The sequence below is a fragment of the Podarcis melisellensis genome, assembly GCF_964234715.1.
Source record: "Podarcis melisellensis genome assembly, chromosome: 7".
NCBI classification, from domain to species: Eukaryota; Metazoa; Chordata; class Lepidosauria; order Squamata; family Lacertidae; genus Podarcis; species Podarcis melisellensis.
Genome location: NC_138539.1, coordinates 80,117,125 through 80,143,810, shown reverse-complemented (window position 1 = coordinate 80,143,810; position 26,686 = coordinate 80,117,125). Strand labels below are relative to the sequence as shown.

Sequence of the window (26,686 nt, the reverse complement as noted above, 5' to 3'; positions counted from 1 at the left end):
TCACTAAATAATTAAAGCCCTGGTTAATATACATTCATCCTCTACACATACAATTCTACCTCCCAACATCTTTTGCCTCTCAAACATCTCTTGAGAGAGGTTACACACAAATAACTTCTCCCTAGACGATTGGTGGCATATCATGTTACAAACAATTAAAATATGAACATTAGCATCACAAATGCCAAAGGCACGTTTTTACATTTCACATGTCTTCAATTTGTACTTTTTGTAGTCACATAGCAGACACACATGCTAACCTGTAAGGAATTTTTAAATTTTCTCTGTTAATTGAAAACCTGTACTCCTTTATCCAAAGGAATTCAGAACGACATATTTCCCACTTCTACATTATTGTAATTCCTCCACTGTTTAGAGACCTCTCAGTTATCTAACATGTAGGTGGGTGGAACATTTTTACTGCCTTTAATGAGGTTGTGGTTCTATGTGTTCAAAGTGCAAACACTGTTTTGTCAGATTATTGCTAGACTGGGAAAACTCACTCTAACTTTGAATTAAATCAGTTAGTGCTTACCCTAGAACCTCCTTGATGAGCACTTGAACACCTGGCCTACAGAAGATAATTAAATTAATAAGTTAAGTAACTCTAAACATAATGGACATATATATATTGCTATTTCACATTGAATTAGGAATTAGAAATAATTTGACTGAGGGTAATTGTAAACACACAAAATATGTTTAAGGTTTAGTGTTATCACAAGTAGGACCTGCAACAAAATATTGCTGTGTAGAGTGCTCATATTCAACCTCCACTCCCTCCCTTGCCCCCTCCTTCCTTCCCTCTCGCTGGTGCTCCTCAGCAGCCGCCACCCGCTGGTCTAGCAAGGTGCAGGTCTGCCGCCCAGTGGCGTAGCGTGGGCTGTCAGTACCCGGGGCAAGGCAAGTAATTTGCGCCCCCTAACCCGTGGATTTGCGCCCCCTAACCCTAACTCCCACATGTTACGCCCGATGTGGCCGGCCCCCCCTGCACCCCCCACGCTACGCCACTGCTGCCGCCATTTGGCCCCCTCTGCCACCCCGACTTGACCTCTCCCACCTCCCTCCTCAAGTCTCTTCCTACGCCAACATGGGCAAGAGGCTGGAGCTGGGGCTCAAGTCACCCGTGGGAGCCAGCAGGCTACCCTGGGGCCCTGCCCACCTTCATGAGTTGTGGGGGAGAACGGGGCAGGGTGATGAGGGAGGCCAAATGTGGGGAATCCCACTCCTCAAAGGTGGGGGGGGAGAGGTTTTGGAGTCATGAGAGCGTGTGTGACCCCAATCCTCACCCACCCTGGCCTGTCCTTTATTTCGCCCAGCCTGCCCCATATTTTGCCCAACCAAAGGTGGCAAGCCTAGATGCAATTAATGGTAAGCAATAGGATTCTGCAATAAAATGTTGCCGTATATTCTCCGTCCTAGTAGAAGGAGTGCTTGTGTTCAGGGTCTCAGCCAGCCATGCCACCCCCACCTCTTCCTACCTCTCCTTTTCAGTTTTTATTTGCCAAATGACTCACAACAGTTTGTGGCTACTAAAACATGCCCAGTCCTTCCTGAGCCATTATTTGAGGACAAGTGCCCTTGAGATAGGGAGCCTCCTGTTCACAGGGCCCTGTTTTCGCTGTCTACATTCACCACTTGAGTTTGCTGTTAAAAGGAATGATAAAAAACATGATGAATCATGGGTCACACTGGGGAGAACTTAGTGAGTGCCATATTACATCAGAAGCAGAAAGTCACTTGCACTCCTTCCTTGAATGTATGAACTGACTTTTAATAAGCTCATTTAATAGGTCTCTGCTACAGAAGTAGTAACAGATTAGCAAGCTTCTGAAGGAGAAGATTAAAGGCTTAGCCAATTAAAGACTATAATAAAATAAATTTTCTTATTAGTGTACAGCATATTGTTTTAGTCACACAGCTGTCAAAATTGTTCTCAGTTAATTGTGGTAGACTTGCTATTTAGAATCTGAACATTAAAAAAAAACTTATGTAGCATATTGACAATAACATTATTCTAAATCAACTGTATTTCATGTATGAATTTGACACTACCCAAATTCCTTAGATTATCTACAATAGATTATAGATTATGCCCACTACCTGCCATTGACCAAGCAAATTAGCAGCCCCTGTGATAGCTTTTAAATATACATCTTGAGAATTCTGATCAAAGGTCTCCTATGTAGCTTGTATGTGTGCTAATGCATGTAAAAGGTTTAAACACACTAAATTTGCTATAGAAAGTCTAATTAATTTATTACATGGCCTCTATGCTTTCAGCAGACTAGAATTCTGTGGGTCAAGAGTAGACAACATGCTGCCCTCCAGATATTCCTCGACTACAGCTCCTCTCATCCTTGGCCTTGGGCCGTGCTAGGGGCTGATGGGAAATGTAGTCCAACAAACATCTGGAGGGCATCCTATGGATTCTCCCCAATTGTGGCGACTAAGAAGCTAATTTCACCAGTGTCTCTCATGTTTATTTGTCGTGCATAAAGTACTAGCAGCACTTACAGGACATATTTCTGAAAGAGGAAAGAAACAACTGTGGAACTATGGTTTACTGAAATAAAGGAAATGATAGACAAATTCACCAGTGAGCACTGAAAGATCAGTGTTAATGTAGTACAGTTTCTGTTCCTTAAATATGAAGAAGGCAATACTTTGGGAGGAAAATGTGCCTAGAATGGGAGTCTTAAATGTATGTTGCACAAACTGAAATATAAATTAACTCCATGGACCCCCTAGCCACTTTCAGTCTGTTCTATTTATCTATCTTCCATGCCTTCTCTTTGTCGCTTTCTCTTAAATCTTCCACATCTCTTTTACTTTTCCCCTCCCAGTCTCTATAAGATGGCCATGGTACCATTTGTGTGACCTACTTAGGTCAGGTCACAGCTCATGGTCTGAAGATGAATGTGTTAAGGTATTACCTTGATTACACTAATCTTAAAAATAGTATAATAAATAATCCGCATTAGCTGCCATATAGGTGTCATCACCACAATTCATTACAGTATTGCATTTCTGCAGCAAATGACAATGCTAATCTGGCACGGTTTGATTATGCCTGTCTACAATCGCTTCCCTAAAAGTTTTGCTATGACTTCTTATATTTGCAGGAAGGTGGACTTAAGAAGGGTTAAGTGAATAACCATAATTTTTGTTCCCTAAAAGAGACGAGCAGATAATATTGTCATTATAACTCATTGCACTTTCAGGGCAGTCAATTATGGGTTTGGCTGCAAGTCCTAAGAGGAGTAGAACATTTGATTTAAAACTTAAATATAGCTGAATTACATGGTAACGGTGACTGTAATGTAAGAGTGACAAAGCCAGCTCAACAACCCAACATGATCACCACAGTAACATTTAACTTCAATAAAAGGGAATTGCCATAAAACTAAAATACCAGTTAGAGATGAATTATAAGGTAGACTTGCAAACATCATATACACACAAACACCAGAAGACTTTAAAACATCATGATATAGTCTGAAAATGTATTCCTGAAAAAAAGGAAAAAAGCTGAGCTGTTGTTCCAAATAAGTATTGAAAGAATACACCCTTTAAGAATAATTGATTAGCGGGAGCCATTTGTTAAGGAGGTGCTCATATGCAGAAGCTTTGGCAATGCCAAACCTGAAACGAAGCCAGGATGCAAAAACCTGAAGCTACCTTTCAGAAAAATACCGTAGTCTAGAGCCAAAACCCCTACTTGCCCCCAAAGCCTCATGCACAATAATTTTGCACATATGCTGCTGGAATTTCCAGAAGCAGAGGCCAGCTTGCAGGGGCAGGGAAGCAACATTAGGAACATGAAGAACAGCTGAGCCATCCCTTTGTCCCTGAAGTGTTTATTGCAGGGTGGGACTGGGGCACAGAAAAAACCTTCTGATCCCAACAACCCTGCAAGGTTTTTTTGCGGACCCTAGTTAAGACTGCTGCCAGTCTCCGCTAAGATTAGCATTTATTTATAATATTCACAGCCTGCATATGTATTTTGTGGACAGCCTCTCTACTAAGTTTTGTAAGAGGGTTCTCAAGGTCTCCTTCTTCCCAGTCTGTTCTCAACAAGACTTGTGTGTGACGCAAACTTCATTATGCCTCCTTCTTCCCAGAGTCCTCTTTTGCTGCTAGATGATCTGCCCTTTTACTTACCTATGCCCTTTTACTTCCCCATATCTATGGGTTTACCCTCCAAATTTCACAGTGCTTCTTAAATATCACCATACACAGCCCTTTAAAAAAATACTGCAGAGGAGTGGAAGAGGGATGACAAGGGAACAGAGAATCCTCCTTCCCCCTGAATTCCTTGCTTGTTTGCACCATATAACACCACAGTTAGAGTTTTTGAGAATATCCAATAGGCCTTGTACATTCTCATAGCTAATACTACCATCCTATATACACTTACTTTGGTGTACCTAGCTTACCTCTGAGTAGACATTTGTGAGATTACAGTGTTAATATAAATGTAAAAGAGTCAATGTCTGATAATGTAAAGTATTGCACTTGGGCAAAAAAAATGAGAGGCACAAATACAAGATGGGTGACACCTGGCTTGAGAGCAGTACATGTGAAAAGGATCTAGGAGTCTTGGTTGACCACAAACTTGACATGAGCCAACAGTGTGATGCAGCAGCTAAAAAAGCGAATGCAATTCTGGGCTGCATCAATAGGAGTATAGCATCTAGATCAAGGGAAGTAATAGTGCCACTGTATTCTGCTCTGGTCAGACCTCACCTGGAGTACTGTGTCCAGTTCTGGGCACCACAGTTCAAGAAGGACACTGACAAACCGGAACGTGTCCAGAGGAGGGCAACCAAAATATTCAAAGGCCTGGAAACGATGCTTTATGAGGAACGGCTAAGGGAGCTGGGCATGTTTAGCCTGGAGAAGAGGAGGTTAAGGGGTGATATGATAGCCATGTTCAAATATATAAAAGGATGTCACATAGAGGAGGGAGAAAGGTTGTTTTCTGCTGCTCCAGAGAAGCGGACACGGAGCAATGGATCCAAACTACAAGGAAGAAGATTCCACCTAAACATTGGGAAGAACTTCCTGACAGTAAGAGCTGTTCGACAGTGGAATTTGCTGCCAAGCAGTGTGGTGGAGTCTCCTTCTTTGGAGGTCTTTAAGCAGAGGCTTGACAACCATATGTCAGGAGTGCTCTGATGGTGTTTCCTGCTTGGCAGGGGGTTGGACTCGATGGCCCTTGTGGTCTCTTCCAACTCTATGATTCTATGATTCTAAGCCCTCTGCTACTAAAATTATATGGAAGTTGGAGGCAAGAAAAAGATTCCCTTCTAGATTCTTATGCCAGAAAGTATTGCCCTGATAATATTTTAAAAAGCATATATAAGTTATTTCAGTTTTATCTATTTAACTCCTCCCCAAACCCAAACACATCTGGGCCCCCAAAAAGCACTCCTTTTGTCATCTCCCATGCTTGTCACCTGTAGCTGCTGCCTGGAAAGTGTGGCAAAATATCTCAGGCTGGCTCTGCCCTGAGTTGCTCTCTCCTTTTTCCAGTCTAACTGTTCTCTGCATCACCTTAGGTGTAGGTGTTGCAATGAGTCAAATGGGAACAGTATGTGGGATTCAGGCTACAAGCTGAACCTTCCACCAAGAAATAAACCTTTCTGGACTGCAATGGTAGTCTGGCCAGACAGGTTTGAAGCAAGAGGTGAGTGCCCTTACCTTACTGGTTGGGACAGATGCAAGGAAGAGATATGATGCACCTGTTTCTATTAGAAGAACAATTCAGGTTGTCTCTCAAACCTATCCCCATAGCTTACATCCACATTCCCCTTCCAACTGCTTTCACATGGCTCTGTCCGCTCTGCCTCCAACTGTCACCATCTGCCATCCTTCCAAACCTTATTTTATTTTTACATTTGTCTATATCAGGGAAGCTGTACGCCGGCTCCCTCGGCCAATAAAGCAAGATGAGTGCTGGAACCCCAGAATCAGCCACGACTGGACCTCACGACTTTACCTTTACTATATCAGGGCAGTGTACAAAATATAAATCATACAACATTGATAACAGCTGGCATGCAGTTAGAGTGACAATTCACCACCACTCTTGTAGCAACGAATTCTACACTAACACCACTTCTCTCTACCCCTAAGGCTATGTACAATTCACTACCATTCTCTGATTTCCCTGTTCTCTCTGTGCGTAAGCTCACTGCTGCAGAAGAATATGTATGCAGCAAGCCTTCTGTGGAGAGTGGCAAGTAGGAGTTGAACCTGGAGTAAAAGACAGGCTGCTGAGAGATGCTGGTTACTGAGAGGATGGAGAATATTGAATGAGAAACAAGGAGGGGAGAAAGTTCCACACAAAATCATCTGGGACTGTAAATAGCAACTTATTGGCTGGAGGAGAAATGAGTAGCATTGGTCCTGAAGGTTCACGTTATGTGCCTTCTGGGAAGCAGCAGTTGTATAAAGCATTCCTGTATCAAGCTCTGAGCAACACGTGCAGATTCCACAGTGCAAACCGCAAATGAAAAAACTGCTGGTATCATTATCTTAACTTGGAGCACTTGAAAATGTTCCAACAGCCAAGTCACTTTTAGAAGGGCTGTTGTTTTATGTTTAAAGATTATGGCTCTCATTGTGTACTCTCCTGCCCACTTTTCTGTGTAACAGGACATCTGACCTTCACTCAGTTATTGAGATTGTATCTCTTAAAAAGAAACAGATATAAATAAACCTTCAGTTGCAGCAACCCTAAAAGCTATTGAGTCTTATCACCTATGTGTTACTTGCTAGCTTCTGTTTTAACCCTTCCACTCTCTGGTAAGGCAGTGGAGTTGATCCTCACTATTATTTCTTGCTGGCCGTCACACACAACTGTGCTATTATGTTAAGGGTACCGTATTTGTTGCCTTCCTATGGCTTATGGGATTCCATAATCTTTATGTTTTGCTGCCCTGAGATTTATGGGTATAGAGCGGTATACAAATTTAATATTTAATAATTTAATAATAATAAATAACCTGTTTGCTTTCTTGTACTTTTGAAAGCCACAGTTAGCTTCTGGTCTCTATTTGTATTGTGGAACTGATGCTTATCATTGCTGTTTTCTTGCTGATATTTTAATTGCCCTGTAAGTATTTTATTGATACGGATTTCCTTGTTGTCTGGAAACAGCTTTGAAGTCATATCTGGTAGAAAGCACCATATAAAAACCTTAGACAAGCAAATACTGTGGAACAATTGCATGGTGACAGGCTCTGAATGTGGGGCGGGGGGGCTTAGCCACAGAAAAGCCACAATGAAGAACCTACTACCAGCTTCTTACTTTCTGTGAGGATGCTGTGTCACTGGGTTTTACAGATCACCTTTAGCATCAGTAACATCTCTGTCCTGAGATAATTGCCGTTAGCTGCTATATCGATGAAAAATATGAGCATCTCTGATCTGTGACTTTTGACGGCTAGTCCCAGTTGTTATTATTCTCTAATGAGGGGGGAGAGATGCACCCCATATGGTCCCAAATGCATGTATCCTTTGCTGCTTTTGATGCCCCACATACAAAACCCTCTCACATTCAGAGCAAGCTTGGGCTTGCTCTCCTGGGTGTTGAATCAAGTCAAGGTGTGCATGTGTGTGTTTGTAGGGGTGAGTGTGTTTTGAATCACATAAAGGGGGTCAGTGGCGTAGCGTGGGTTATCAGCACCTGGGGCAAGGCAAGTAATTTGCGCCCCCTAACCCATGGATTTGCGCCCCCTAACCCGTGGATTTCCCTAACCCCCAGATGTTGCGCCCGGTGCAGCCGGGCCCCCCTGCACCCCCCACGCTACGCCACTGAAGGGGGTGTTGAATAAACTCAAGGGCTGTGTGTGTTGAATCAAGTCAAGGTGTGTGTGTATTTGTAGGGGGGTGTTGAATCAAATAAAGGGGTGGGGGGGATGTGGAATATACTCAAGGGCTGTGTGTGTTGAATCAAGCCAAGGTGTGTGTGTGTGTATTTGTTGGGGGGTGTTTAATCAAATAAAGGGTTGGGGGTGTTGAATAAACTCAAGGGCTCTCTGTGTGTGTTTGTGGGTGTTGAATCAGGTCAAGGTGTGTGTGTGGGGGGGTGTTGAATCAAATAAAGGGGGGACGTTGAATAAACTCAAGGGCTGTGTGTGTGTGTTGAATCAAGTCAAGGGGTGTGTGTTTGTGTTTGTAGGGGGGTGTTGAATCAAATGAAGGGGTGGGGGTGTTGAATAAATTAAAGGGCTCTCTGTGTGTGTTGAATCAAGCCAGAGGGTGTGTGTTTTTGTGTGTGGGCCAGCAAAGGGCTGTTGAATTGAAGCTCAAGAGCTCTGCGTGTGTTGGGGTTGGGGCAGCCCTGGGCTCCCTCTGCCCCTCGCCGACGCCGCCTTCAACAAAGAGCAGCTGAGGCGACTCTCTTCCCGCCTTTCCCCTCTGAGGCAAAGGCTCCCCTCACGTGAGGCGCGGCTCCTGCCTGGCAGCGGAGGAGCTCCCGGCGGCCGCAACGGCAGCGCCGGCGCTTGAGGGGGCCGGCCGAGGAAAGAGAGGCGGAGGTGTGGGGGAAAGAGCCGCAAACTCTTCCCGCCGCCGCCGCTGCTAACGCGGGTGGGCGGGGAAGGAGGGCGGCGGCGGCGTCCGTGTGAGGCTCGGCGCGGCGGGACCCGGGCCGGGGAGCGAGTTGCCATGCCCACCAACTTCACGGTGGTGCCCGTGGAGGCGCCCGGGGGCGGCGGCGGCGGCGAAGAGGGCCCCGGCGCCCAAGCGGGGCAGCATGCTGCGGAGGAGCCGGGCGAGGGGACCCTCGGGCGGCCGCGAGAAGCGCCCCTCGAGAATGGCCGCGTGGAGCCCGGGAGCCGAGGCGAGTGGTCGCGCGTGGGTCTCGGGCTGTGTGTGTGTGGTTCTCATTGCTGTGTATCCCCCCTCACACGCGTGTGGGTGGCATATGCGTGTTACAAGGAGGTGAAATGAAGGGGGGGGTCGTGTGTATGTCCAGGGGAAGGGGCCCTTCCCTCCCCCCTCAGGACATTTTGGGCTTTTTTCACCTCCTGTGGGCGCAGGTGGATTTAAGGGCGAAGAGGCAGCAAACTTCGGTTTCGCCCACACTCCCGGAAGGAACTGGAGGAATCTGGGTGTCAACTACGAACCCAGGTTTAGTGTATCCATTATTTCCTTTGGGGGGGGGGCGACGGCTACCAAACGTGGGGTGGGCGCTGCAAAACTTTGGAAAGTACCCCAAACTTCGTGGTTTGTAGTTAATGAAACTGTGGGGGGCGGGGGGGGGAGCTTGGCTTTGTTCATTTTTTATTCTTTATTTCCCAGCACGTGTGCATGATGCAGGTAAGTTGTTGGAGAACTCGCACAGATAATAACGCTCCGGGGAACCTGCGAGTCTGCCCTGCAGGTTGTCCTAGCGAAAGTTCCGCCGTGGGGATTTGCAACTCCCATTGTTTGCTCTCGCCGGTCCCACAGGTGGCCTTTCCCTCTCCTGGCAGCGGATGGAAACAAGGAGGAGCCTCGCCAAGCCTGGGCGTTTCCGGCGCTTGCTTTGGTCAAAACGAGCCACGGTCTTGTGCATTTTCTCTGGAAAGCGAAGCCCAATTTCTTATAGCTCCACCTCCGTAAGCATGTTTCTTAAGGGGATTTTTAGAGGGAGCACTATCAGTTAACAGTTGGGAAAGGTTAGGAAGCAGAAAGCAAAGTTTTTTTAAAAAAAATTGGGGAGAAGTTAGAGAAGTATTGTTGTTGTTGTTTAGTCGTTTAGTTGTGTCCCACTCTTCGTGACCCCATGGACCAGAGCACGCCAGGCACTTCTGTCTTCCACTGCCTCCCACAGTTTGGTCAAACTCATCCTAGTAGCTTCGAGAATACAGTACTATCCAACCATCTCGTCCTCTCTCATCCCCTTCTCCTTATGCCCTCCATCTTTCCCAACCTCAGGGTCTTTTCCAGGGAGTCTTCTCTACTCATGAGGTGGCCAAAGTATTGGAGCCTCAGCTTCAGGATCTGTCCTTCCAGTGAGCACTCAGGGCTGATTTCCTTAAGAATGGATAGGTTTGATCTTCTTGGAGTCCATGGGACTCTCAAGAGTCTCCTCCAGCACCATAATTCAAAAGCATCTATTCTTCGGCGATCAGCCTTCTTTATGGTCCAGCTCTCACTTCCATACATCACTACTGGGAAAACCATAGCTTTTACTATACGGACTCCTATAGAGGAGTATAGGCAAGGTAAATCGGTATGTTTCTGGAGTGTACCATGTCAGGTTGCAGTGGGAAAGAGGTGCTGTTTTTTAATATTCCCATATGCAAAAGACATATTTACATATGGCATCCATCTGACTCAAGTCAGTGGAGAAGGAGTGTGCCTTTGTGGGTGAAGCTAAACAATTGGGAGACTTGCAGCACCTGCTGTGGCTCTAGAGATGGATATGGGAGAGACATGTTTTGTTTCAGCTGGGGCAAATGAAGGCGTCCGGTTGTGCTGCTTCAGGTGCACCACGGCATTTCCTCTCTCTGTGCTCATCCCAGTGGTCATTTCTCCTCAAGGTTACTGCTCTGGATACACGACCTGACTGTGTGCAGGCACTGCTGTCATTGGCAAGGGATTCCCACATGGCAGGGTTAATGCTGCCAGCCTTCATGTCATGTTTGCAGACATCTTTGTAACAGAGTTGGTCTGCAAACGGGCCTGGTGATTGGATGCAGAAAGGGTTCTCCCTGATATGCTACTTCAGGGAGCTTTTTACTTTTGAGGAAAACCTTGTGGGAATGTTCCAAAATAGACCCTCACCTGCAGTCTTAAGTAGTATTGTGTAGAATGTATCCCACTCTATCATTTATGTAGACAACTCAGTGGTGTAGCGGGGGTGCAGGGGGGGCCCGCCGCACCGGGCGCAACATCCGGGGGTTAGGGGGCGCAAATCCACGGGTTGGGGGCGCAAATTACTTGCCTTGCCCCGGGTGCTGACAACCCACGCTACGCCACTGAGACAACTGTATATATGTTGTGGAATGTGGTGGTAGGGTCTTGAGAGGTATACCACTTCATAATTTTTGAACGATTCCCTGTATTTAAAAACAACCCATTGCAAGTAGAAAACTAGCACTTCAGGGGAAAGTCCCATCTGTGCTGTGCTAGTTTTCTTCTATATAGTTTTAAAACGTGGTTCCCCAATTCTAGTGTGAAGTGGTGCAGTCCATCTTACTATTTCATTTCCAATACTTCTACATGCTTAAATTCAGCCTGAACAAATGACTGAGGCTGCATACACATACTTTAAAAGCACATTTGAAGCACATTGCCTCCTAAAAAAATTATGGGCACTGTAGTTTACCTGCCACAGATTTACAATGATCAGCAACCCTCAACAGACTGCAGTGCCCATAATTATTGCTGGGGAGGGGGTGCGCTTTAAAGTATAGTGTGTACTTTAAAGCTTGAGTTTGATGCTTAGTGTAGCTGAAGAGGAATCAACAGGTGTCCTGAAGACAAGGGAACTGAATAGCATAGGTGCAGAAAAAGCTGAGGGGAAAAGAGGGGGAAATATGGAGAAGTTTGAAAGAAACACCCATGCAAGTCTAGAAAAAATATTCATCTAACTTTCTCCAAAAGGACAAAGCGAGAGAACAGACAAAAATAAGAGGACTAGGATTGGATATGAAGCGGTTTGAACAATTGGCCTGGAAGTAATGTGGAAAGGCAATATGTTCACAAAAATTTGGGATGGAGCTAGGCATGGCATCTGCTAAAGGCAATTATTGTACTATATGACTCACCCTATTGCGTTAGATTGCAGCAGTACCTCCCTGGTGCTTCCACTTTGACTACACATACTTGAAGTATATGTGAATAATTCTGGTATGCTTGCCAGCTGATTCCTTTGTAGTTTGGTTGGTTGATCATTCTTCAGTGTGAGCCTAACATAAAGAGATAGCTGGGGAATTCTCCTGACTGTTTTAAGGAGATAACTGGAGAATTCTCTTGACTGTTTTAAGGAGATAATTTTGGAACCTAGATAAGATGACATCCTCCAGCAGATAGGAGAGGGCAGATGGGTGTGACAAACAGCAGCTGGTAGTTTTGGAGAGGGAGAAGAAGAGAGAAGTGAGTTTGCTGAGCACACCCTGTGAATGCAGGGCATCACTCTGAAGATCTGATATGATTCTGCTGTCTTTCTGGAGTGTTGTGTTGCCAGTATATGCCGTGCTTCTATATTTGTACACCAGAAGGGGCCAGAGTGCATTCGTCCAAAGTACAGTAGAACCTTGGTAGTCAAACGCCTTTGTTGTTGAACAAATCGACTGCTGAACGCTGCAAACCTGGAAGTGAGTGTTCTGATTGGCGAACGTTCGACGTGGCCTCTGATTGAGTGCAGGAAGCTCCTGCAGCCAATCGGAAGCCACGCCTTGGTTTTCGAACCTTTCTGGGAGTCAAACGGACTCCTGGACTGGATTAAGTTCGACAACCAAGGTACAACTATTTTAAAAAACCTGACATTGCTGTTCCTGAGGGAATTGGGGAGTATATAACAATACCTTGGTGCAATCTTATGCCTGCTTCCCTGAGGAATCCTGAGGAAACATGTATAAGATTCCACTGTAAGTATTTATATCAAAGGATTTCATATTCACATCAACCATTCTTACAGCAGCTCTGTCAGGGATTGTGAAGAACACTGAAGGAATTTGTAGCATTATTAAAATAACAAATGCAGTTCAGTGTAAGAAAGTGTGAAGGGATGCAAATTGGAGAAGAAAATCCTAACTTAACAAATACCCTACTGGGGTCTGAACTGGCAGTGACTGACCAGGATACAAGACCTCAGGGTCATGATGGATATCTTGATGAAAATGTTGACCCAGTGTGCTACAGCTGTGAAAAGGTTAATTCTATGTTGGGGATCTTTAGAAAAAGGATTGAAAATAAAACCACAAATATAATGCCATTATGGAAATATATGGTGAGACTACCCTTGAAATATAAGGGACGCGGGTGGCACTGTGGTCTAAACCACAGAGCCAAGGCTTGCTGATCAGAAGGTCGCCGGTTTGAATCCATGCGACGAGGTGAGCTCCCGTTGCTCAGTCCCTTCCCCTGCCAACCTAGCAGTTTGAAAGCATGTCAGAGTGCAAGTAGATAAATAGGTACCGCTCTGGTGGGAAGGTAAATGGCGTTTCTGTGTGCTGTGCTGGTTTGCCAGAAGCGGCTTAGTCGTGCTGGCCACATGACCCGGAAGCTGTACGCTGGCTTCCTCGGCCAATAAAGCAAGATGAGTGCCGCAACCCCAGAGTCGTCCATGACTGGACCTAACAGTCAGGGGTCCCTTTACCCTATACCCTTACACTTGAAATACTGTCTGCAGTTCTTATAATTGCAACTCATAAAAGAAATTGTTGAGCTAAAAAAGGGTAACGAAAACTATCAAAGGGCTAGAGCAACTTCCTTATGAGGAAAGGTTACAATATTTGTGATTTCTTTGTTTAGGAAAAAGGGGGGTGAGTGACATTTTAGGGGTGGATACAATTATGCACGATGTGTGGAGAAAGAGAAATTTTTCTTCCTCTCTTATAATTCTAGAACCCAGGGTCATCGAATGACGCTGCAAGTTGAAAGTTTAGGACAGGCAAAAGGGAGGACTTCTTCACACAGTGCAGTGGAATTTGCTGCCACAAATTGTAATGATGATCACCAACCTGGATGCCTTTAAAAGGGGATTGGCATATTGATGAAGGATATGACTATTGATTGCTCCTGGCCATAATGACTTTGTACTAACTTCATTGTCAGTTGCTGAAAATAACAACTCTGCTCAGGTCCCATTCTGGTCTTTTTGCTGCCACCACTGTGCTGTCTCTGTTGTAATGATTGTTGATGGTATCTGCCTAATGATGAATTATTTGTATTGTAGTACAGTTGTAAAAATGGGTAGAGAGAGGGGATGAAAGGGAGCTTTATAGAAGTGTCTAGCCGAGGCATAGCCAAACTCGACCCTCCACATCAGCCTTTCTCAACCTGTGGGTCCCCAGATGCTGTTGAACTACAACTCCCATCACCCCTAGCTATCAAGGCCAGAGCTCAGGGATGATGGGAGTTGTAGTCCAACAACTTCTGGGGACCCACAGGTTGAGAACAGCTGCTCCAAATGTTTTTTGGGACTACAACTCCCATCATTCCTGACCACTGGTCCTGTTAGCTAGGGATGATGGGAGTTGTAGTCCCAAAACATTTGGAGGGCCGAGTTGCCTATGACTGGTCTAGCCAGAAAACAGCAAAAGAACAACATGCTAACAAGAAGCAGAGTATGATGGGATTTGTCAACTTGAGTGTCTGCCTCTTTCCTTTTATTCTATTCCTGTTACTTGAGCTTACTTCTGATATTGGAGAAGAAAACCCCCTGAGAAGACAGATTGTGAAAAGGAAAGTTAGGGTGAAGGGAGATTTTAGCACCCTCAACCTGCACTCCATTTGTTCTGAAAATTGTCCAGTTTAACCAAATGGAGATGTTACTGTCAGGTCTGGTTTGGCTTTGAATCTATTGCAGAATGCCACCAATGTTAACAGGAAATTGCAGAGATCAGGGAGAGTCTGATCTTTTTGCAATGATAACAATCAGTGGTTGGTTGTTTATTCAGTATTCTCACTCAGATTCTGTTTAGGTCACTGCTGCTTGTGTCTTTTATATCTCTTCCTTCCTTGTAATCTTTCCTCTGTTTATCTTTCCCCTTGTCTTTGTTCCTTTTTCTTTTGTGTTTCCTACCCGCAAGAATTCCCATCTCCCTGTGGGTTCTAGGCTCATTCTTTTTTCTGTTCTCCACTATCAGAACTTAGTTAGCTAGCAGTGAAGTGCTTTAATTAAAATTTATAGATGAAATTTTCAACTACAGTGATATAAAGATACTATTTTATGACATTTTTGTTGGCCCTAATAAAGGCATTACCTGATTGTGAAATACACATAGAGGTCATTTTTCAACAGTCCTGACACCTGTGGCTTTTGCTTGGTTTATATAAGGACTATTCTGTTTTTGATTTTTTTTGGGGGGGGAGTTTAGAATATTTGTAATCTGAATATGTTCTCAGGATTATTCAAAATATACAAGGCAGGGGGATCAGACCTACAGGTTTAGAGACTCCTCTGAAAGAAGTGGAGTGGAGGTAGAAATAAACACATCAGCAAACCTAAGTTGGCAATTCCACACACCACTGTCTCTTAAGAAGAAGAAAAAGGTTGGATAGAAAGTGGGAAGATCCCTTCTCCTCTTCAGAATTTTTGTTTTATTCATTAATCTTATTAATTTTAGTCTTCCTCATATGTAGAACGCCAACTCAGATTTTGTGATGGGTTTTAGAAGTTGTTGGAGTGCTCCCATCCCATTATTGTAAGAAGTGCAACATGCAAGGCAGGCAGGGGGAGGGGAAAACATTAGCCCTGCATTTGCAAGCAAAATTGCAGATGTTTGCAAACTTCTGTGCTGAAAACGTTGAAGAGAAATAGGCATTACTTTTTATCTGCATTGGGGGATGTTATATGATAATGGCAATTATAATTCTATATGCTAAATACTGAAAGGAAAGAGAAAACCCCAGAATTGAGAGCTGGGAAAAATAAATACAAATATGCAATTGTTGATGTAAATAAGGGGTCAGCAAGGTTTATCTAGCCTGGGCTGGATTGGTCCCATGCAGATCCCTCCGTGGGCCTGTGATTTTTGGTGTCTGTACGTGCGCAGACATGATTTTCGGCATCTACAAGTGCACAGTCGTGATTTTCGGCTTCTGCATCTGCACAGACACGATTTTCGGCGTCTGCATATGTGCAGAGACCATTTTTGGCACTGTGGAAGCGAGTCCCCACGCTGAGCTGCACCGGTTTTTCAATGTTCTCAATAGGTTTTTATTTTATTTTTAGTTGTGCTTTTTAATCACAGAAATGTGTGATCTTTGGGAGGAACGGTAGTATATAAATCTAATAAATAAATACCTGTAAATATTACCCAAAATCCATCAAAGAAGCCCACTGATTTCATTCAAATTCTGCTGGATATCTGCCACTATCATTACAGTTCGATTGGTTATGTGTATTTAAAATCAAATTGCATTGTAACAACAAAAACATAAACCCAATACATGTGCAGTATTGGCATGTAATAACACAAGAAAAATGTTGTGGAGTTCTTGTAGACAGTACTGGAAAATCCCACTCTTGCAGTATAGGAGTGAGTAGGAATTGACAGGCAATGGTGAAGAACCTGTCTTTGCTTATTGACTAGCCACAAATCTCCCTGCAGTCTGGGAGTGGTGTTGTTCGTGCCTGCATGCGAGTTGTGAAGATATGGCTAGAAGTGTGAAGTATGACTGTCCTGTATTAGTCAGTGAATAATTTGAAATACTGTTCAGTCTTTTTAAAGGGTTGTTGCCTGTCTCTGAGCTCAGAATATGCTGTAGATTAGATATCAATTTAAGAATATACTTGCTACCATCAGACCAGTGGCACTTCTAGTTTAGCATTTTGTTTCCAACAATGGCCAGCTAGATGCTTCTGAGAATCCCACAGGCAGTGCATGAAGGTAGGCACCAGTCTGCCTTCATGTTTTGCCCCTCAGCAACTTGTTTTTGGATACCTGCTGTCTCTGAACTGCAGGTGGTCTTTCGTAGGCTCCTAAACTAGGAATATGAGGAACTGCTTTTAAAGCCGCCTAAGCCAGTGGTTACTATGACATCTTGTTGCAGCGGATTGCATTAATTGGTTATGTGTTGTGTGAAGAAATACTTCCTTTTCTTCACTGAATTTATTTTTAGCCCAATGTGTATTACTGTATACTTGCCTACAACTTCTGCTGAGGAGGAAAGAGGTTCTGGTGCTTTGTCCTTCTTCCTCCTCCATTTCTCAAGAACCATGTCTTCTTAAGAGTAAGTGGCACCACACAATCTGCTTTTTACTACTTTCCCATTTCTTATATTTTGGAACTCTCCCCATGAATTCCAGCTGCTCACCTTGATCTACTACTTAGACTGGACAACTTGTGTAGACTTCTTTGTCCTTTCATGCCCCTATACTCCTGCCTTACTCCCTCTTTGTTTGCTTTTAGACTCACTTCCTACCTCTACCAGGAGCAGGCTGCGTGCAGGGATTACAGTCATACCTCGGGATGAATACGCTTCAGGTTGAGCATTTTCGGGTTGCGCTCTGTGGCAACCCGGAAGTAACGAAATGCGTTACTTCTGGGTTTCGCCGCTCGCACATGCGCAGGTGCTCAAAATGACATCACGCACATGCACGGAAGCAGTGAAACGCAGCACGCGCAGTCACGTGTTACTTTCGCTTCAGGATGTGAACTGGGCTCCGGAACAGATCCCATTCGCATCCAGAGGTACCACTGTACCGGTAATTTCCCATTGCTCAGCTTGGCAGCCTTGATAACAAACTTGTTTCCCCTTTCAAGTGGTCTGATCAAGTGCTTCTGAAGATACAGATCAGAGTGCATGGAATTAAGATTAAGACCTCTGGTTTTGGTGCAGCTGACACTTTGGCTGTTCAGAGGCTGTTACTCCCAGCTTTCTCCATGCCTATACCACAGCACTTCAGTTCCCTGCAAGTTTACTTGTTCCTTGTTTCAAGAGCTGTTTGTGGTGTCCAGGATTCTTTGTGTTGTTACAACTGTACATATCTTTTTAAAAGATTGTGGAACTTGAAAAGCAGAAGAGAGCTAATTGGGCCCATTGATATTTTAGGTCATGTAGAAATGAGATTATTCCTTTGTATTACTGTGACCTTATAAGGAAACATGCTAAACCCTTTCAGTTAATGCTGTTCGAGTGTACCTTGACTGTGAAGAAAAGCAAACTTGAATTTCTGAGTACAAATAAATCGTAGAAAATATATTTTTGAAAATGATGGGCATTTTGATCTGTGTACAGTATATTTACAGTGTCTGCCTAGATAATAATTTTGGTTTGGTTACATAATTTGAGGTTTGTTTATCATTTTAAATTGATTTTTTAAATTAAAAAGTAACTTGATTAGCAATGAAAACTTTTAAACTGGTTCTGAGTTCATTCAGTTTTTATTGACTCAGAGAGGCAATAACAGGCTTACCAGGAGCAGAAATTGATTGCAGTATTTTATTGTAGTGAAATCTGGAAAGAATAACCAGCTTTGATTAGAGTTGTTAATCAAATTGTTTGTGATTTCAGTGAAGACCTTTGGACAAAGATGTAAGCTCAATGTTGTGGAAAGGTTTTCTTTTCAGCACTGTCCAATTGAGTGTTCATATTGTTGATGTGAAATAAACTCCAGTGGTAATCAAGAGATCAATCACTTTTGAGTTTCTAATTATGTATTTTCAGTGAGTTTTCTAATTATGTATTTTCAGCCCATTCTAAACATAGATATAGCTCAACTTCTTGTCTAGTTAAACATTCTGAATGTTTGTTTTCTTGATTATTTATATTAGCTTCTGATAGAACATAATTTGGTAGTAGTAGCTCTGGAATAGGTTGCTAAAGGGCCCAGTTTATGATACATTGTTTTTACTGTATCTTAAAATAAATGTCTATTTTTCCAGGGCATATTCTTGATTCTCTGCCGTGTCACATGATAATAATTCAAGCTTTGGAGACTGTTAATTTTTTTAAAAAAATAATCCATACAGAAGGTCTTTGTTGTTTGGATTTGTCTTTACAATAGACTCTTTTAATTCCATAGAGAAGAAAAAGTACAGAAGAAAATTTTCTTTACCATTTTGGGAAAGATACGGTAATTCTTTCTCTCCCCACCCTAGCCCTTAATTCTGTAACTGATATTTAGATTTTGTATTGCAACACTTCCCACATCTTCATACTCCCTATCTGATATCCGGAAAGCCAATTCAATGACCTACAGCTGATACTGCCTCGGCACAGTTAGCATTCCACTTCCTGTTGGTCAGCTGCAAGATCAAGGGCCTTCTTGGAGCTCTTTTTCCAAGTCCATCAACAGCCAGTACCCTCCTCTTCCCAGACACTTGTCTTCTGAGGAAATGAAATGAAAGGTGGGATTACAGAATATGGGGTTGTGTTGTGTTTTGGAATGTCTCCGGGGAAGTCAAGTCTATTCCTAACATTGCCTCAGTATACTAGTCACATCTCATATTTTCTCTTCATCCTCAGTATGCTAGTGCTTCTAAGCTTTTGGAGCACACACTCTTTGCAGTTTAAAATCAAGACTTGGGGCTTTTAGACATGCTCAGAATGTGGCCTAGCTAAACTTAATGGAAGTTACTTCTGAGTAGACATGTAGAACAGTGTGCTGCAATGTTGAGAAAGGAGGAAATAAAAGAAGGGGAAATGGTGGGGGGGATTCCCCCAAATGGCTGCTTGTAGGGAGAAACATAAGATAAATTTGTCAGGAGCAATTGTGGTGATGAGTGGCATATCTTAACTAACTTAACAAGGTGGTTGTCTCAGCTGAGGTACTTTGCTTGCCTTTTTTAAAAAGTCCTTTGCTTACCTGCTGAAGCAGGACATGTAAAAAGCTAGCAACAGGCTTTACAACTTTTTAAACAGTAAAAAAAATAGAGTGTTGCAAGCTGATCATAATATAGAATAGTCCCTTTCACTTTCAGTTGTGCAATGAAAGTGGGTCTGGGTAGAGAAATTTCTGTAAAGAACAGAGGCCCCTTTAAGAGTACATCTTCACTATGTACTACAGCCATGAAGTGAAGACTGGAGAGTTAGGTGAGAAAATGACCCTGTTACCAAACAGAAGTGGCAGCAGCGTTGAGTAGACCTACAGAGGACTAAGTAGGGTTGGATGGCTCTGTTCTGGCCCCTGCCTGGTCCACTTGCCTAGCCAGGCTGCAAGACAGTGTGTATGCTTTTTTTTTTTTTTTTTTGCAAATGTTTGTTTGTTCAGTGAGATACGTAAGAGTGTTTGTGCTGATTGAAGTTTGGGGTACTGTTTGATTGCTGACTGAGTGAATACAGCTGGAATGGGGGTGTGGTCCAGAGCTTGTCTTGCTACAAGAACAAGCTCTCATGCAGTAGGGCTGTCCCCAAAGTAGGTGGCACAAAAGGGTATTGCTGCTTTGAGACATCACTTTGGGGAGTCACAACCCCCCCCCCCCGGGTCAGTACAGAACTTTAAAGTTATTACAGTGGTGGAGTTTTCTTGGCAGGGATACTGGAGTGGCTTGCCGGCTCCTGCTCCAGGTGGATCACGTTTGGTTAAAACTCTCCACTATGACCCGACCATCTTGGGTAGCCCTGCAAAGCATAGCTCATAGCTTCTCTGAATTATTCAAGCCCCTTTGCCACAGCAAGGCAGTGACCCATGAAGAAGGCTGATCACCAAAGAATTGATGCTTTTGAATTATGGTGCTGGAGGAGACTCTTGAGAGTCCCATGGACTGCAAGAAGATCAAACCTCTCCATTCTGAAGGAAGTCAGCCCTGAGTGCTCACTGGAAGGACAGATCCTGAAGCTGAGGCTCCAATACTTTGGCCACCTCATGAGAAGAGAAGACTCCCTGGAAAAGACTCTGATGTTGGGAAAGATTGAGGGCACAAGGAGAAGAGGACGACAGAGGACGAGATGGTTGGACAGTGTTCTCGAAGCTACCCGCATGAGTCTGACCAAACTGTGGGAGGCAGTGGAAGACAGGAGTGCCTGGCGTGCTCTGGTCCATGGGGTCACGAAGAGTCGGACACGACTAAACGACTAAACAACAACAACAGTGGTACCTTGGTTTATGAACTTAATCCGTTCCAGAAGTCTGTTCTTAAACCAAAATTTTCTTAAACCAGGGCACACTTCCCCATAGACAATAATGCAAAATGGATTAAGCCGTTCCAGACTTTTAAAAACAACCCCTAAACCAGGAATTTAACATGAATTTTACTATCTAACGAGACCATTGATCCATAAAATGAAAGCAATAATCAATGTACTGTACTATAAAATAGATAAAACAGTATTGTAGACGATAAAAATGAAAATTAATTTGTTTTCTTATCTCCACTGATGATAGTCATTGTTTGGATGGGGGGCTTTTATCCATTTCTGCAGTCACACAATAAATCAATCAATCAATCAGTAGCTGAACTGGGATCCACACAAATTCCCCCCCCCCCTGCCACTGCTGTGGGAAATGCTCCCTAGAGCGCGTGCCTTTCACAACAGCATGGGGGGGGGGGAGTTGTGCTCCCACAAACCAGCTGGCTGGCAGGTGCACAGCTTCCCTTGCGGCTGCGGGAAACGCTCCCCTCCTGCAGCGGCATGGGGGGAGTTGTGCGCCTGAAAACCAGCTGGCGCGCGCACAACTTCCCTCCCTCGCGGCTGCGTCAAATGATGTGACGACCTTCTTCTCCACTGCTGGACAATTGAAGTGTGGCACTCAAAACGGAAGTGCATCCCTGAATGGAGTACGTTTGTATTCCAAACAAAGTTTGCTAACCGGAACACTTTCTTCCGGTTTTGAAGTGTTCGTGTTCCAAAGAGTTCGTGAACTAGGCTGTTTGTAGACCGAGGTACCACTGTATGATAAATACTTTGCTTTATTGCATTACAACATTTAACAACATCATTACACACAAAACCCTAACCCAGAAGATGAAGTACATCAAAAATAACATCCAGGTAATGTAAATAGTTCCTATCCCAGACAACCGTTTGTATAGAAGGGGACATACAGGTTATGCTAAACAAATGTTTTATAATGGGAGAGGAGTCACCTTTTCCATTTTTAGCCATGTACACAGAAAAGCTGTACCAATTGGTTGCAGGAGAGTCTTTATTCTTCAAACCTTGTGCCAGTTTTATTTTATTAGTCAACTTTTCCACATGTGCTATTTGCCGTACACTATTGTAGCAACTTGTCAGAGATGTTTTCTCTCAAATTCCTCTAGTTTTTTTAATTACTGTGGGCCTTGCTGGCTGCTAATTAAAGGGAACTTATTAGGGGTTTGAACTATAAGTTAGTATTATCTCCTGTGATACAATCGAGCAGTGCCAGCTCTGGACATTTAAAGGTGTTTCGTCCTGTAATTGTTTTTATTTTAACAAATGGATGTCCCAGAAATGAGCCACTATCCCACATGTCCGCCACATTAGTTGAACAGAGCCTAACATTTGACATCCTCTTCAAAAGTTTGGTGAACAGTGAGGCTAAATTTGTAGGCATAAGATATCAATTTTTTTTTGCACTATTTAAAGTACTACCTCTTTCATCAAGGTCAGGACATATTTAAAAGGAAATCTTCCCCACATTGAAGTCAAGACCTCTTCATTAATAGTAATCTGCTAATCGGCTTCCCACATCTGCCTTAGACTTTCGCTGTATTCATATCTATTAAGATTAACACACTATTCTGTCTAGACACTGGACTCTGTTTTATCTTTGTGGCAGAGTCCAACAATAATTCATAAGGGGTAAGGTCCTTCAATGCCAGTTCCCTGATGTGGGTTCAACAAATAAAATTAGCAATTTGATACCATGTCAGCCTAGAGATTCTATGGTCCTTAATTTGGGATTTCAACATAACCCTTGAGAGTGGTTGAGATTCAAGAACAAAGTCACAGAGTTTATTTAAACCTGTATTGTGGAGATGTAAGAAATTAATATTTCTGCTGTTCTGCATGAGCTCTGGAAAAATGTTAAGCACCAGCTGTTACTTCCACCTTTTCCAAACCTGTCAGACCACCCTCATAGTGGAGGTATTCTGTACTGGCTTCTATACAGGGTACTTAATAAATATACAGTCAGTTGTCAAAATTCTAGCCCTGTTATAACTCTCAATTTGCACCTATTTTGGCAACCAAAAAATGAAAACAAACTGGCTTGGGGCCAGTTTACCTGTGAGATGCCCTTATCCCATATATGCCCCGTCAGCTGCGTTGATCTGCGAAACTGGCATTGCTACATGTCTCACATAATACTTGTATTGCATTTGTAAAAACAAAGAAACAAAAAACCGATCTTTTAGTGTTGCATCACCCACACTTTAGAACTCCTTGCCTACTGACATGAGGAATAGCGCCATACTGTCACAGTTAATTGGAATAGTAAGATTTGCTCTGCTCTGCTTGTGAAACTGTGCACTTCTAGTAATATCTGGCTAACCACAGTTAATTGGAATGTTGGGCTAGACAGACCTTGAACTTAATCAGGAGGACAATTCTTAGGCGTGTGGCAGAGTAGCTGTTACTCCCCCCCACTGCCAGTATTTCTGTGCCTTTAACAAATGAGCGACATGCAAAAAATTATAAAATGTAGCTCAATTTGGAGATTAAATGAATTAAAAGGTCACCTGCTGGGTTTCTTGCAGTTGAAAGGTAAAGGGACCCCTGACCATTAGGTCCAGTTGTGACCGACTCTGGGGTTGTGGCGCTCATCTCGCTTTATTGGCCGAGGGAGCTGGCATACAGCTTCCGGGTCATGTGGCCAGCATGACTCTGGCAAACCAGAGCAGCGCACAGAAACGCCATTTACCTTCCCGCCGGAGCAGTACCTATTTATCTACTTGCACTTTGACGTGCTTTATTCAATGAATTAAAAGGTCACCTGCTGGGTTTCTTGCAGTTACTCAGCTGTTAAATACATAGAAACCTCTGTGTAAATAAAGGTAGCAGCCGTAAAAACTTGCAAGTCAATAGTAGTGACAAATGCATATGTCTGCATTCAGACAGTGGAGGAACATAATTCTGGAGAGCTTATGACCTTTATTCTGACAAAGGCAGCTAGAAATAACCTGTTCACAACATAGATAATGGGATAATGACCTCATGTACAAAGGATCCAACATTACCAGCTGAGTCATTTTACCTGGCAAGGCTACTTTTAGATGTGGTAATAATTGACATCAGATGTTCTATTAAATACAATTTCCTTCATCTTTTTTAATAAGGAAAGTCATTTGTGTATATTAGGAACCCAAGCAGCTAAGTCTGGATTGGTGTCAGTTAGAGGCCAGGGGTTTAGACAGAAACACTAGCTAGGCTTCACAAACAACTTCTTCCTTGCGGGTGTGGATTTTGAATGATGCTGGCCAATAAAAATGGGATGAAGAGGAACCTCTGGGAAGGAGGTGGAACACACAAGGCCAAATGGTCCAAAGCAATTTTGGTGCCTGAACTGTGTAATCAAAACAGTACTCCCAATGTAAGGGCACATTGTGAAATCTGAAGAGTAGGGTTTCAAGACACCTGGTTTCAGTTTGTTAGCTATGTCAATGTTTGTGACAATCCATCCTTCTACGTCTGTTTTCATTATCCTTGTTTAATCTAACCTTTTCAACTGCCTAAAATGTTTTGCTGTGCTTCAAATTGATTGTTATGTAGACACTTTGTATAGTTTTGCTGTTTTTTTGTTTTTGTTTTTTTACAATGGTAGCAGTATTGTATGAATGAAATTGACATTTTGTCCCATTTCATGGTGGCTTAAACCTGCCACTTTTACATTTTGCTTAATACTTGGGCTTGCCCTGGTTTCCTCTAACCCTCTAATTCAGTTAAACACCTGCTTCTGTCTTTTACACCAATGTGAAAAAGATAAAAGGTTGAATCTTTTTAAAAATGTGACTCTTAAATCAGGCCTACAGAAATTTTGTCCTATTATACGAATTGCCTGCAAGCCATGTATTGTACCCCCTGTTTTGCAGCCCTGGACCAAAACAGGTGGTCCCTGGTGAGCTGCAAAGCATCACACCTGGCTTACAAATTGCATTTGGCTTGTTGGTTTACAAGTTGTGGTATTTCTAAATCCATGTTGATCGGATATTGCAAAAGTTGCCATAAAATAACCAGATTGGTAATAAACCTTTGTATTAGTCAAATAAATAAAAGTTATGTAAAATGTAAGGGATGTTTAAAGGTATAGAATCTGTACTGAAGTTTGAAATACTACATTTGTGCCCTGCTCATCCTAGGGAAGTCGAAGCAAGCTGTTTATCCTTGCAGCAGCTTGTGAGGTAAGTTAGGATGAGGGTGTGTGTGTCTTATTCAAGGCCCACCCACTGAGTTTCATAGTAGAGAAGATTTCTATGGCCCTGATCAAGAACTCTAGGCTAGATTTGCACAAGCTTTGGCCTACTGGGTTGAATACCGGCTACCTGCTATATAAGCCCACTCGCATTGTGCTTGTTAAATGTGTTGTTTCTACTGTTTGTCTAGGACAGCAAACCTGCATTTGAGATGCAAGATATATGTCAAAAATGTACGGCTGTCATCATGCAGCCCCCACTGTAGTGCTGTGCCACAATCCTGGATTAGCATGAAGTCATGGCACAGGGAGAGCCGCAGAAGAGCAGGCAGAAGATGGAAGGCTACAGAGGGAAACAGTGGTTTTAAACAACAGCAGTGGTTTGAATAAAGGAGGGTTGGATTGGATCTGAGAGGCAAAAAGTAGTGATTTCAAACAATAGCAGAAAATTGAATAGAGAGAGCAGGGTGTGACACTGAGAGGAGAGTGGCAGTTTTACATAAGGTTTGAATACAGTGAGAAGGGAGTTAGAAAAGGCTCTGTTGTGCTGGCTTCTTTGTTGTACCCCCACCTCTGCTATTCCCCCCTGGTTAAAACCCACATTGTGTATCCATCACTGCTTTACTCAAACCGCAATTTTTGTCTAGGTGTCTTTCCACCTTTGCTTTACTCAGACTTCTGCCATTGTTTGAGTACAAGAAGGAACAAACACTAAAATGATTCCCCCCCCCCCCCGTTTGTCTCTTTTAAGCTTCTCCCACTTCCATACCTCAGCCGCCTCATGTGTGAGAGAGAAAGGATGTGGATCTCTCAAATATTTTATAGTATAGGGCGGCCCAATTTTTCATACCAAGTGGGTTGCAAGAGTACTTCAACATAGAACCCATGGGCCGCACCCTGCCTTGTCTTGCACACATGCACAGTTTGTGCGGGGGGGGGGGGGGGAGGCCAAAAATGGTTACTCTCACACTGCATTCACACAGATGGCTAAGCTAGGCACAGGGCTTTAGGAAGGACACGTGAGGCTTTGGCAGGGTCCTAGAGCCCTCCCACCTCCTTCCAAAATTTGGGAAAGCAGTAATTAGATAGCATGAGGGCTGGAGTGGTGGGTGGAGAGGATGTAAAATGTTGCCAAGCGTTGGACTCCTACAATGTATTTCACTTCTGGTACCATTTGTTGTCTTCAACATGAAGTTCCAGATTCAGTGTAATAATTTAGAAAATATGTTTTTATTAATAAGCAAACATGCAACCACTTTATTTAACCTTTTCTAATTGACATGCTTGCTCTGAAGTGTCTTTTCATCTTAAAGATACAGTAAGCTGTATAAAGGTAAAGGTAATGTGCACAAAGGGGACTGCAGAATAGGAGACAGGAGGAGGCATGGAAATTGGGGGGTGGTTGGTGTGCAAGGGAGAGTTGAGAAAAGGAGGAGGGTGAAGGAAAAAGTGAATGTGCAAAGGGGGTTTCAGAAATGGGAATGGGGTTGCAGATGAAAGCAGGGGCATGAAAGGGTCTGAAGAATATAGGAGGTGACAATGACTTCACAACTGAGCAGAAGGTGAAAAGTGTGCTTTTGTTGCCATGTGGGTGGTGGATGCAGGAGATTACAATGGGGGTGGTTTGTATACAGGGGCAGTTGCACAAAAGGAGCAGGCATGGACCTGGGGTGAAGGTGGAAAGTGGGGAAGAGAAGAGAAGTGGTTTCAGAAATCAGTTGGGATGGGAAGCTTTAG

At 43.5% G+C, this 26,686-nt stretch overlaps 2 protein-coding genes across 3 annotated transcripts in view; one reads left to right on the top strand and one right to left on the bottom strand.

Annotated features, from left to right (window-relative positions):
* Window positions 1-8,587, bottom strand: part of MAJIN (membrane anchored junction protein) — a 40,085-nt gene extending 31,498 nt beyond the window's left edge. Inside the window, exons 1-2 of the mRNA XM_081920089.1 lie at window positions 8,453-8,587; window positions 536-566 (exon numbers count right to left, since the gene is read on the bottom strand). The gene's annotated coding sequence lies outside the window, so the exon portion shown is untranslated. The remainder of the gene's footprint in view (window positions 1-535; window positions 567-8,452) is intronic.
* SLC12A7 (solute carrier family 12 member 7) overlaps window positions 8,521-26,686 on the top strand; it is a 96,799-nt gene continuing 78,633 nt past the window's right edge. The window contains exon 1 of one of the 2 annotated variants that reach the window (XM_081920030.1): window positions 8,521-8,854. In XM_081920030.1, coding sequence (XP_081776156.1) covers window positions 8,680-8,854 — 175 coding nt within the window. In that variant the 5' untranslated portion in view covers window positions 8,521-8,679. The remainder of the gene's footprint in view (window positions 8,855-26,686) is intronic. The other variant, XM_081920028.1, reaches the window with a different exon arrangement.